We start from the raw sequence: 12178 nt of genomic DNA on the forward strand, positions 1-12178 counted from the left end.
TTATTTTAAATAGGCCTCAGAGTTAGGTCACAGTTTAAATGAAAATGTTCTCAAACCTGCACAGGAAAAGGTAACTTTGGCAACCAGTACTTAGACAATCATTGTTCTTTAATAAAATCATTTTTGTCAATCCTCCTTTCACAAGTAGCTAGCTAGATACATTTAAATGTATCATTTCTATTTTGGACCAATTAAATTTTCATTTCCATTAAAATCATGTAAGCATCAGTGATAAAAATGTCTATGGCAACATGTTTCCATTTTCAATTTGCATTGTCTTTAAATCTTCTGTTACAAGCCTTCTTTTTTTTTCACTTTATGCCTGATAATCTCAGGATTTCGGTTCCATTTTAGGATAAATGATATAAACAAAATTTAACATATAAATGACACCTATAAATAATTGTTTGGATTTGTGGCTATTTAGTACCAATTCTGTGTGAGGGATTGTTAATTGAGACAACAAAGCAAGCTGTAGTGATGGGTCATATGTACTTAAATCAGAAAGCAGTAATCATTACTTTAACCATCAATTCCTACCACTGGTAGGAGCCAGAAGTATTTGGAGGCAGAATACTTTTGATAGTGCTACTGGAAAAACAAAGGAGAATGAAAAAAAGGGAGAATAAGAAAGGAAAAAGAAAAAGTAAAAGAAAATGAGGAGAAAAATTCAAGTATATGGGAAGGGTGGCAGAGAGAAAGCTTTCTGCATTTTCTGGCATTCCTTGATTTGTAAGATCCTAGATTTTAAAATAGAAGGTTCCTTAGAAGCTATCCAATTCAATGGCATTTTATAGATGCCAAAATTGGCTCAGAGCAGCTAAAGTGACTTACCTTTGATCATGTAGGTGTTGTCAGATAGAGGCAAGATTTGAGCTGAGGTTTTTCTGACTCTACATTTAGTATCCTATCTACCATACCATACTAATGTCCACATCATAAGTGCTAGCCTCTGCTTTAAAAAAATTTGAAGTTGAGACAGAAACCTGCAGATGAATTATCTCTCATCTTCCAAAGAAAGTAGGATCAGAATAACCCAGATAAAGATTAAATCATCAATCTGTAGACTACCCTTCTTTTTTGGGAGGGGGAGGGAACAGTTACAAAAAGCAGTTGAGGTAGCAAAAACTCTCTCAAAGCTCATCAAGTTTTGTTCTCACATGAAATAAAATGTCCTTTGTGACAGGAGCTCTGTCTGCCTTTCTGCAAGACAGAATAGCATTTAAAGAACTTAAAAAACAAGGTTTTCATGCCAAAATTTAAATATGATACATTAATTCGTAAATCAAAGTTTTTAGTGTAATACTGAATAAGAAAATTGAAAGGTGAGTTATAGCCATCTTCATTTTCCTCCTTATTGCTTAAGAAGCACTCATAAAATGGTGGTAGTAAAAATTGGGAAGTTTGTTCACATTTTAATTTTTTTTAATTTAGTGCCTTCATTTTTCAAGGTTAGTGAGAAACATTTTTTGCTATTTTGTTTTTTAACTGATGACATTTTGATTCACATAGGTGAAAGAGGGAAAGATTTTTGATGATGTGTCCAGTGGGGTATCACATTTGGCAACCAAGGTAGGGAATGGTCTTGCCTGTCAACAACCAGGCACAAATATTAAGCCAGTCTCCATATCCTGTTTCACACAAAGACTTATATGCAATTTAAGCATTTCTTTCCTATGAAAGAAAAAAAAATGTCACTTTCATGTTACTCATTTTATTGCTCCTAATTCAGGAGGAGTAATACCATACTGTGATATCACCTTCGTACCTGTGATGTATTATTTGTCAAGGCACAAGGTGGGCTATTCAATGGTACTAGTTTCTGTGTATATGAGGAATATGGAGACAGCTTAAACTAAATATATAGACTTGTAAAGGATATTAACATCCATTGCCTCTTTTTTTCCTGTTTTTATCTTGCTGCCATTGATTTGTTATGTGGTAAGTGCTCTAACTATCCATTTGGGACGTACCTTACAGGGTTTTACTAAAGTACCTGTCATTTTCTATAACTTTAAGTTCAGAAGAGTAAATTATTAACTTAAAATCAATATTGGGGATGTGTGTGTGTATCATTCTGTTTCCCAGCAAAAGATCCTCTCTTTCCTGGGGAACATCCTGATTTTTGAATAGTTTGCTGTTTGAAAGGAAACAAGTGACATTTCAAAATGTTTATTAGCAAAGGCTGCCCACTGAATAATTGGTATCAAATGTTGCCATACTTATTTGGGAGTTTTGACAATGTTTCCATTTTATTAAATTAAATGAGTAGACTTTCAAGTCATAAATGTATTCTTCATGTTGGTACCTAAAATCAAGTACTACTTATTTTCGTTCTTAAGAACTTTTTACTTCCTGATAGACATTTTAAATTATTTTTTTCTTTTGTATGCTCTATTGAATTTTGCTTTATAATTCACCAGTTCATTTTTTTAAGGTGATTAGTGGTGCAGTGGATAAGTGTTGGGCTTGGCATAAGGAAAATCTGAGTACAAATGTGACCTCAGGTACTACCTGACTGTGTGATCCTGGGCAAGTCACTTAACCTCTGTTTGCCTTAGTTTCTACAATTGAACTTAGGTCCTCCTGACTTCAGGGCTGGTGCTCTATCTACTGTGCCACCTAGCTGCCCCAGTTTCTTCAATTGTAAAATAGCACCTGCCTCACAAAGTTGTCATGAAGTTCAGTTGAGATAATAATTATAATAGTAAGTACTTAGCCTGACACATAGCAGCATCTATAAATACTTAATCCTTTTCTTGGAATTGAATTACTAACTTTCTCCTACCATTTCATTATTGTATTTTAAAAGTGATGTTTAAGAAAGATTATTACAGTAAATCACTGCAGTTTATCTGGAATAGTAATTTCATAATAGTAATAGTAAATCCAGTAAAAGTTCTTTAATAATAACTGTAACTATTAGTTATAGTTCATTATGTTTTATATATTATATAGTTATATTAATTCAGTAATAGTAACTGAGTTCATTTAACTGGTAATTGCTTTATATGCCATTTTTTGAGTTATCAAGTTCTAGAGTAAGAGAACACAAAATATACCTATTGCTAAAACTGATATTGATCACAAAACGTGCTCTTCATTTTATTCAGAAGCTATCAAGACACATAATGAGTATTTTTATTGTACAGTAGTGTAAAAGAAAAATAGATTATTTGAATTTCTGGTCATCTCATTCTAGATAAAAGGGAGTTTACTTTGTAAGGAAATCTGTGCTACTTTTAAAGAGGATTTGTGTGCCTAGATTTTTTTGAAAGAGTTGTGTAAATTTCACATTAATTTAGTGTTAGAAACTTTTTTTTACTAAATTTCAGATTTTGGAAGATTTTTGATTTTTATTGTGTCATCAATATGTGTAATTTTCAAGGAGAATTTTCAGGTAGGATCTTCTACCTTAATCCCTAGAACAGTGCCTTAACAAACCTTAATAAATATTAAGTGATGGTACTTATTGATGTTAAAGACAATGTGAAAGGTTGCTTAAAGATAAGAAAAAAAATATCCAAAATATATTTTGCACATTCTATTTGCTGGGTTTTTTTTTCTTCTTTTTTTTTTTTTTTCCCCCCTGTTGTTGTTTGTTTAGGGTTAGATTTTTTTCCTGATTTTTTAAAAACATTATTGCATTAACTGAAATGTGAGTTCCTATAGTGTTCAAAGAGTTTAGGCCTGACAAACATCTGTCATTTCTTCCAGGTTCAGGGGGTTGGCAGTAAAGGATGGAGAGATGTCACTACCTTCTTTTCAGGAAAAACAGATGAACCCTCAGAGAGGTATGTCTCTCTTCTGCCTTAAAGAAAAATTTTCTTGTTAATTTTGTTCTTCACATGGGTAATTACTCAAGAATATTAAGACTGTCTCCTCTTTTAAAGTGCTTTAATGTCTCTTTGGCACGAAGGTGACTCTGGATTGTTAAGGCTATTCTGATGTACTGCACGCTCTGGCATTTCTTAATAAGCTGGAAAGGCTTTGAGTAGGATGTGTCTATTGGCTGAAAATCATTCTAGCCAAGTGCAAAGAGGCTAATCATCAGAAGATTGACTGCCAGGTAGAGATTTTTCTTTTTAGCCACAGAAAATTATGAGGACCAAATATCTACTAAGATGTGGAAGGGTTAAGTTTTATTTCAGTGACTGACAGCTAAACTAATGAAGTTGTGAATGTTTTAAATTATTGAAGAAATAAATGCTTACAGATTAAATAATTTAATATATAGTCTACAAAAAAATTTCACAGAATCACAGATTTAGATTTAGAAAGGACCATTGTATCATCTAGTTTAAGTTAAACACAAAAGAAATCCTCATTAATATACCCATGTTATGGGTCATTTAGCCTCTTGAAGATATACAAGGAGAAGAATTTATTGACTATTTGATTTTTAGTGTTCTTTGTATTTGCCTCTTTCTTTCTCTTTTATGTAGTCAGTCAGTCAATAAGTATTTGTTCATTAATTTGCCTACCATGTGCCAGGTAGGCACTAGGGATACAAAGAAAGGTAAAAGACAATCAGAGTGGTCAAGACATTCCAGAGTTAAAAAAAAAAAAAAAAAAAAAAAAAAAGATTCAGAGTGTAGAAGTGGCTGAGGTCCTTTGCATCTTGTTTTACTATCTTTACAAGGATGCATAATAAATATTTCCATCAAAAACAAATACTGCTATTTGTGCACATGTACTAGAATTTTCTTAGGCTTTGTGGCTGGAATATCCAACTTGCTGCCTTTTTTTTCCCCATTTGCTCATGATATTCCAGAGACATACTGAAATAAATCAAAAATTACATTTCAAATATAGAAGTATGAACCAGACTGATGATTGCTAAGACTCCAAAACAGAAGGTAATACTACTAATGATCAGATTGCTGCTGTCTTGTTAACTTGTGTGGAACACTGTGTTCACTTTCTTCAGAAACTTGCTGTATATATTTTAGAAAAGCAGTTTATGTGTAGCTGAAATGGGCAAGTAAATGATAACTGTAAAACACCTCATGCTATGTAAGAGTTTGATTCAAACTTGTTTTCTGTTTGTCTTGGTAAGAGGAGAGGCAAAAATTGGATACCAATTTTGCATTTATGTTCTGGCCCAACTGAATTTATTCTCTTTGTACAGAGCCCAGGATTTGATGGAGGAGACCTCTTGAGTCATTTCTAGTATTTTCTTCTAAAATGACAAAATTTAAGTTTGAAAGTCTTGATTCTAACCCAGTATGTTCAGAATATGAACTCTGACTTATAATTTTTTTAAAACTAAAAGATTATCATAGTCAGAATATTTGTTTGTAGTGGTATTCAATAATAATTGAAATTCAAAACAATTACCCTGGAGCATGGAAAGATCTTGAAATGGCTTCTAAATATTTTTTCAAAAAGATTAAAAAGCATATTTAGTGTTTTTGTAGTCTGTTCTTTAAAAATTGCTGATTACCATAGCATACATAATAATTTTCAATTAATTAGAGCATTCTTTTTCTCAACCATTCTGGATAAACAGGAGTTTAACAAGCCATCTCTTAGTGAAAGTATTTTCTTTGGAGGTCATAATAATTAGGTAAGACCTAAATGTTATGTGAAATGCTGATGTGCTTAAATTTCTAATGTTGAAAAAATGGTATTTAGGTTTTTTTCCTCCCTCTTTCTCTTTAAAAGACCACCTGAGGGTGATAGTTACCAGAACAGTGGAGGAGGACACTACCAGAACAGTGCTATAGATCAGAATTTCTGGGAAACTTTTGGAAACTCAGAACTCCCCAAGACCCATAAATCACCTAGCAGTGACAGCTGGACATATGCAGACAATTCCACAGAGAAGAAGAGCTCAGATAGCTGGGATATCTGGGGCTCAGGAACTGTCTCCAACAACAAAAACAGTAATAACAGCGACAGCTGGGAGAATTGGGAAACCAACTGGGAAAGTGCTGGAGGGGAGGGCAAAACTACCAAGGCCCCAAAGAAGACAACCAAAGCAGCAACATCCTCTGATGAAGGATGGGACAACCAGAACTGGTAGACACAGCCTTGGCCGCTGGTGGAGAGAAGTCTTCCAACAGTTATAGGCCATCTTGTGCTTAGTCTTCATTTCTCCTGACATCTGTTTTGCCTGAGACAACAAGACATATGAAGCAAAGTGAAATTCTCTTAGGTGATTCAGCATGACCATTGCTCATCAGTCATCCAAACACTTTGCAGGCATCTGAGCTTTCTTGGGCCACTCTTTGAAGCCAGATGACTTTCTTCAGGGTGTCCTGCCCCAGAAACTTCCAGTTCAAGTGCAAGCACTTTCTCCTGGCTCCGTACTGCATGTGCAATTTTTCTAGAATTTCTGTGCAGCCTTCATTGTACTGATGTGTTAAGAGTCCAGGACCAGATGATGTCATCAAGGGGCAACAAAAAGAACTGCAGTTCTTTGAATGCAGAATGAAAGACATTCATTGAAATGACACTAAATAAAATACCTTCCTGAATTGTTAGGATGAATGAAATTATGTGAAATGTTTTTGATCTTCTATGAAATGTCTTTTTAAATTGAAATGCCTTTTAAGTTTAAAGGGTTTTGATTTATTTTCATTGTTCTTTACAAAGAATTCCTAGAGTTGGAAAACTGAAAAATATAGAAAGCAATATCAACACTGACCTTTGGCCATCCTGCCCCTACTTGGATGCCCAGATCGTCCTTGTTGCCTTTTCTCTCTCTCTCTTACCATTTCAGATCTATATGCCCATTGTTCAAATCCCTCAGGGTGATATTTATAATGCAAAATGATACAACTTAAAACATTATTACAAAAGAGTATTCTTCTGTCATTCCTTTTTAACCTTTTTACTCTTACTTGCTAACTCTTTAATTAGTAACTTTTTTTCCCTTACCATTTCTCATAGTACCTGTTTTGAGATCTTTTTACCACAATCACGTCTGTAGATGTGAACTTTAAATCAGTGTTAATACCATAAAGGAATTCAACTAGGACATCAAAATGAAAGGAGTAAAAATAAAATATCATTAAATAAAATGGTAAACCACTTTGGTTCCAAATATAAATTTTTTTTTTTAAATCTCCATTCTGGCTCTCCAAATCTAGTTTTACTTTATTTCTTGTAAGGATAGTTATTAAAATAATCTTTGCTTTTTCTTTCTACTTACCTGTTTTCTCTGGATTATACCTGGAAAAGAATTGTTTTTATATTTTCTTGCTAGCACTGCAGTTCATTAGTGCAGTGAGCATTAAAATTGAATTCATACTATTGATTAAAACAAAATTACCTAAAAGAATAATTTTATAGGGAAATATACCAGAGAAGCAGATTTTTTTATTATTCACTTTTCTCTAGGCATTCTACAAATTTTCCTTACTGTTTCAGTGTTAATATAGCTTTTTTTTTTTTTTTTTTTTTTTTTTTAAGTCAATTTTGGAATTCATTTAAACCTCCAATCATGGTGCCATAGATGAAAATTCTCAGAAAATGTAATACCCTTTTAAACCTTTAACTGGCTTTCATAGAATTTTTACACTTCCAAAAGGGGTGATATTTGTTATCTACACAAGTTTATTCATGTTAACTCTGTGTTATTGAAAAATTTGGTCAAAAACCACAAAGAATTTTGAGGAGGGGAATGGGGGAGATGGGGCAATCTTTTCAAATCATAATTGTGCTAGATCTTGGTTACCAAAGCAGTGTCAGGATTTGAAGATGGAAAACTCATACTTTGAATATTTGAAGTTGGCACCATTGTGGTCAGTCACTGCACTATTTTCCCCTGTTTCAAGTTAACATTTAATTCTTGATGGTTTTTATTTTTAATTTTATTTTGCTACTGTCTTTTCTTTGAGAAATATCTTCTACTTGTCTGCAGTTATTGAATCGTCTAGTGAGTTATTTTCACTTGATCATATGGGAGTTTTATTTGGCTTAAATATACTAGTTTAATACATTATTTTTTTCCACCACCTCTATTTCCTTTTATATGGAGACCTCTTTTAGACAAAAAACAAAACAGATCTATGTTTTGATAAATAAGAATTTCTGCCGTAATGGCCAAGATTCTGTGCTCTTTTAAGAATGCCTAGACTTTTTTTCATTCATCTTTGTCATTTTGTTCTGAAGACTCCACAGTTTAAGTGCATGTTAACATGAAATAATTTGTCCGTTAATCTTTTTTGCATCAACTCTTACCTCTTATCACTTGTCATCTGTGGATTTTGAAACAGTAGTGCATGTAACCTGAAAGCCTTGTCTAACTTAAATATAAAATGTTTTCTCCACTTTCTTGACTTGCAGTGTGTGTGTGTGTGTGTGTGTGTGTGTGTGTGTGTGTATACATATATGTATATGTATATATGTATATATATATACACATATATATATATACACATATATATATATATATACTATGATGGTAGCAGTATTTATTGCAACAGAAGTCACTGGATTTATTGGGTCATCTAATTGTTGAAGTTATCTATCTCAAATGATCCATAGACATTTTGGCTTTCTGTGTGCTTTCTTATTATTGTTAAATTCTATCAATCTTTCCATAACAAAACATTTTTAGATGAGCAAACAATCTCTTGCATATATTTTGCTTTAACATTCCATTCCTTTATCCTTTTGTGCTTATGTTACTATTTATGTCCATCAGTACTGTTTTGTATTTCTAGGATTTAAGTCTAATTCATTTCATGAAGTTGAATATTTTTAGCTCATACCTCAGTAAAGCACAACTTGATGAAAATGAAGATTTACTAAAAGAAAAATATTCCTGAAGCTCACAGTTCCAGGAAGTATAGGTTAGGTGTCAGTCACCAAGTACTGCTATAAGTGTTTGTTGAAATAGCATTTTAAAGGAGTCTATGAATAGGTCGGTAATAAATCAACTTTCAGTTTAGGAATTTGTGTGTGTTTTTAAAACAAAGTGAAAGTCAAATTTCTTCTCTCCTAATAGAGTAGTAATAGTCAGAGAGAAGAATAAAGCATCTTGGTGCACATTGAGAAATCTTTGCCTAGGTGAAATAGGTTGAAAATGTATTCCAGTACCCAGTAGGTATATTACATTCTCCAAGGGAATCATTTGCTCTGATTAGGATCTCTTGCCATTTTGGATTAGGTAGTTATGGGGGTTCATAGGCTATTTTGATACCAAGCCAATAATGATATGAAAACATTTTTACTTGTTTGTCATCTGTTCTCCATAAAAACAAAATTGACATATTAGGCTAAGATGACAAATTAAAGTTTAAAGGAACTTGAGAATTTTATAGATGAACATTTCTTTCTTAGGACTAACTTAACATACTTCAGAGTCATAGGTAGTGATTCTCTGATGACATATTGGAGGAAGAACAAACTCTGGAGAAGTTCAAGAAATTGAGCCATTATGTGTGACAAATCTGTCTTCCAGTGTTCCCAAACTAGAATGCTGTAGAAGAGCCTAGTCTTTTTAAAATTGGCTTCAGTTTTTTGTTACTGTTTTGTTTACTGTTTTGTCTTAGCTCTTGAATATTACAATGTTGTTTTTTGGTTTTTAATTTTTATTTTCCCCCATTTTTTGGACTCATTGATAAAACTGCTACTTTTTTTTTTTTTTTTTTGCCAGTCCAGACTTAGTGACATTCCTCTGGTAGGTGAAGAATTTACGTTATGATTGTAATAATTGTGCAATATCTTAATATGTGTGAACAAATTTGCCTTTCTTCTTATCTAATCCAGGAAGTAAAATTTTAAGGTGCAGTTTCCCTTTTTGAAATTAGAGTATTTGACACCTCACTTGCTAAATGTTTGTTGTTGCTCAAGGGGAAAATTTGAAGGAATTCCCAGTGCTAGTCAAAAGGTGGATTCCAAAATCAGTTTCCAGAATGCTATAACAGGGTGTTCTAATGTGACCTTCATTGTAGATCAAAGAAAAGAGTTCTTTCTCTGTGTCAGTTGCAGATAATTTTATAGCATGCCATCCAAGATAAAGGGAGACTGTATCTTCAATTTTCTTGATCTGTTTTTGTGGTGTTTTAAGGATTTGGAAATTTCAGTGATGTTATTCTGTTCTATAAAAATGGTATTGGACTTAAACTGCCATGTCATTCTTTAAATGAGCATTACAATAAAGCAAAGAGAAATAGATGCAATTGTTTGAGTGAATCTCCCTACCTTTAATAGCAGGATGTACATAGACTTAGGTAGGCATACAGATTTCTGTGAAATGCAGGAATATTTCCTGTGAATGATACAACATGGCTCATTGGGTAGAGATCTGGTCTTGAAATCAGGAAGACCTAAGTTCTATTCCCACCTGTGATAACATACTGATTCTATCCCTTGGCAAATTGGTCAATTTCTGGAGAGTCTAGTTAACTTTCTAAAAGTCTTAAGTAGCAGAGAAAGTGTCAACCTGCATTGATAGAATTATCTACACTAAGGAAATCACAGTCCCCAGTACTACTTTTTCATACCTATGAGGGCTGTCAATTTCACTTTTTTAGTATCTCAAAAATGCCCCCTTTTCTCTGACCTGTCACCATTGTAGGCACTCCATCACTTCACACCTGGACTATTGTAGTAGGCTGCTGGTGGGTCTCTCAGTCTCAAGTCTCTCCTCACTTCAGTCTGGCTTCCATTTAGCTGCTTAAGTGATTTTCCTAAATTAAAGGTCTGGCAGTGTTAGACTCCACTGTATCCTCTTCTATCTTCTCCCAATCCTCCATTCAGTAAACTCCAGTACCTTCCTATTGCCTCCAATAACAAATATAAAATCCTGACATTTAAAGCCTTTCAAAACTTGTTTTTCCTACCATTTCAATCTTGTACTCGACAGAGGTCTTTTCACATATTCTTCAGTCCAATGATGCTAGCTTTAATAAGTGACACTCAACATTAATAAATACTTATTGACTGACTGTTAACATTTTGTGAATTAGGAGTAGCAATCTGAACACTTTGAGAGAGAACTGTTTGGGAAGAGTACTGAATGAGGAGAAACAACACCTCAAGATTGTAACTCTGGATCAGGAATGCCTGATGTCTGGGAAGGAGCAATAAAGTATATCTGAGTCTGCTTAAAAAAAAAAAAAAAAGGCAACAAAAAACCCACCTATCCTGGACATCTAAAAAGCATATAATGCTGATATTGGTGCTTAAATTTCAACTTACAATTTTTCTGCCCCCATACCACCACATAAAAGTAAACTATTTTTAGTAAAAGTAAAATATTTCCCTATTGTTTTGGGTCCACTGTTATCAAGGACATAAAAGATATTTGACTGAAGGTAAAATGCAGCCTGAAAGCACCACTGGCCTGAGTTCTGATCTTAGCTTTGCCACTGTGGTACTTGACCTCTGTTGTATTCTCTCTCTTGCTCTCAATTCTTTCACCTGTAAAGTGAAGAACTTTAGATGCCCAAAGTCATCTCAATCTGAGATTTTGTACTTCAAATGTCATTCAAAAAAACATTAAACATGTACTTTGTGAAAGGTCCCATGCTTGGTATTGGGAATAGTAGGATCTCAGGGACTCTAATGAGTACAATGAGGAGAAAGTTGCCAACAAATTTCCATTTCAGGGAATGAAAGCAGTAAGTGAAAAGAGCTCAATAAAGTTCAGTGATATATTTGATGGGGGAAGAAGTTTGAGAGAGATAAGATGTTTGAAAGGAAGGTTTCTTGTAGGACCTAATACCTGTTGCTCCAGAAAACACATTGTAGGGAAAAAAATAATTGTGGGATTTATATAATTTCCAGTATTTAACTTTCACAGTGTCTATCTTAAAGGGACTGTTTTTTCAAGGTATTAAGACATTGTGGTGGCAATCAATATTATCTGTTAACCATTCACTAAGCACCAATTTATTGGTGACACATAAAGGTAAGTTGCTTCTCTTGAATTTGCAGTCTAATGGGGCAGACAATCTACAAAGCAACTATAAACAAATTACATACTGGATAAATTGAAAATAACAGAAGAAAGGCACTAGAATTGAGGGATTGAGAAGGGCTTCCTGAAAATGGGATTTTAGCTGAGACATGAAAGAAGGCAGGGAAGCCAAAAGGCAGGGTTGAGAAAGGAGAACATTCCAGGGCTTGGGAAACAATCAGTGAAAATGTCTGGTATCCCAAAATGGAATATCTTGTTCAAAAAATAGTAAAGAGATCAATATTACTAGATCAAGAATTT

At 33.6% G+C, this 12178-nt stretch overlaps 1 protein-coding gene across 6 annotated transcripts in view; it reads left to right on the forward strand.

Moving 5' to 3' along the window:
• ARFGAP1 (ARF GTPase activating protein 1) overlaps window positions 1-10136 on the forward strand; it is a 30430-nt gene extending 20294 nt beyond the window's left edge. For 2 of the 6 annotated variants that reach the window (XM_074288821.1, XM_074288823.1), the window contains 4 exons: window positions 14-70; window positions 1513-1572; window positions 3718-3794; window positions 5668-10136. In XM_074288821.1, the coding sequence (XP_074144922.1) occupies window positions 14-70; window positions 1513-1572; window positions 3718-3794; window positions 5668-6028 (555 nt within the window). In that variant the 3' untranslated portion in view covers window positions 6029-10136. The remainder of the gene's footprint in view (window positions 1-13; window positions 71-1512; window positions 1573-3717; window positions 3795-5667) is intronic. The other 4 variants (XM_074288824.1, XM_074288826.1, XM_074288822.1 and 1 more) reach the window with 3 other exon arrangements.
• The last annotated feature ends 2042 nt before the right edge of the window (window positions 10137-12178 follow it).

This window comes from Sminthopsis crassicaudata, chromosome 2 (genome assembly GCF_048593235.1).
Source record: "Sminthopsis crassicaudata isolate SCR6 chromosome 2, ASM4859323v1, whole genome shotgun sequence".
NCBI lineage: Eukaryota > Metazoa > Chordata > Mammalia > Dasyuromorphia > Dasyuridae > Sminthopsis > Sminthopsis crassicaudata.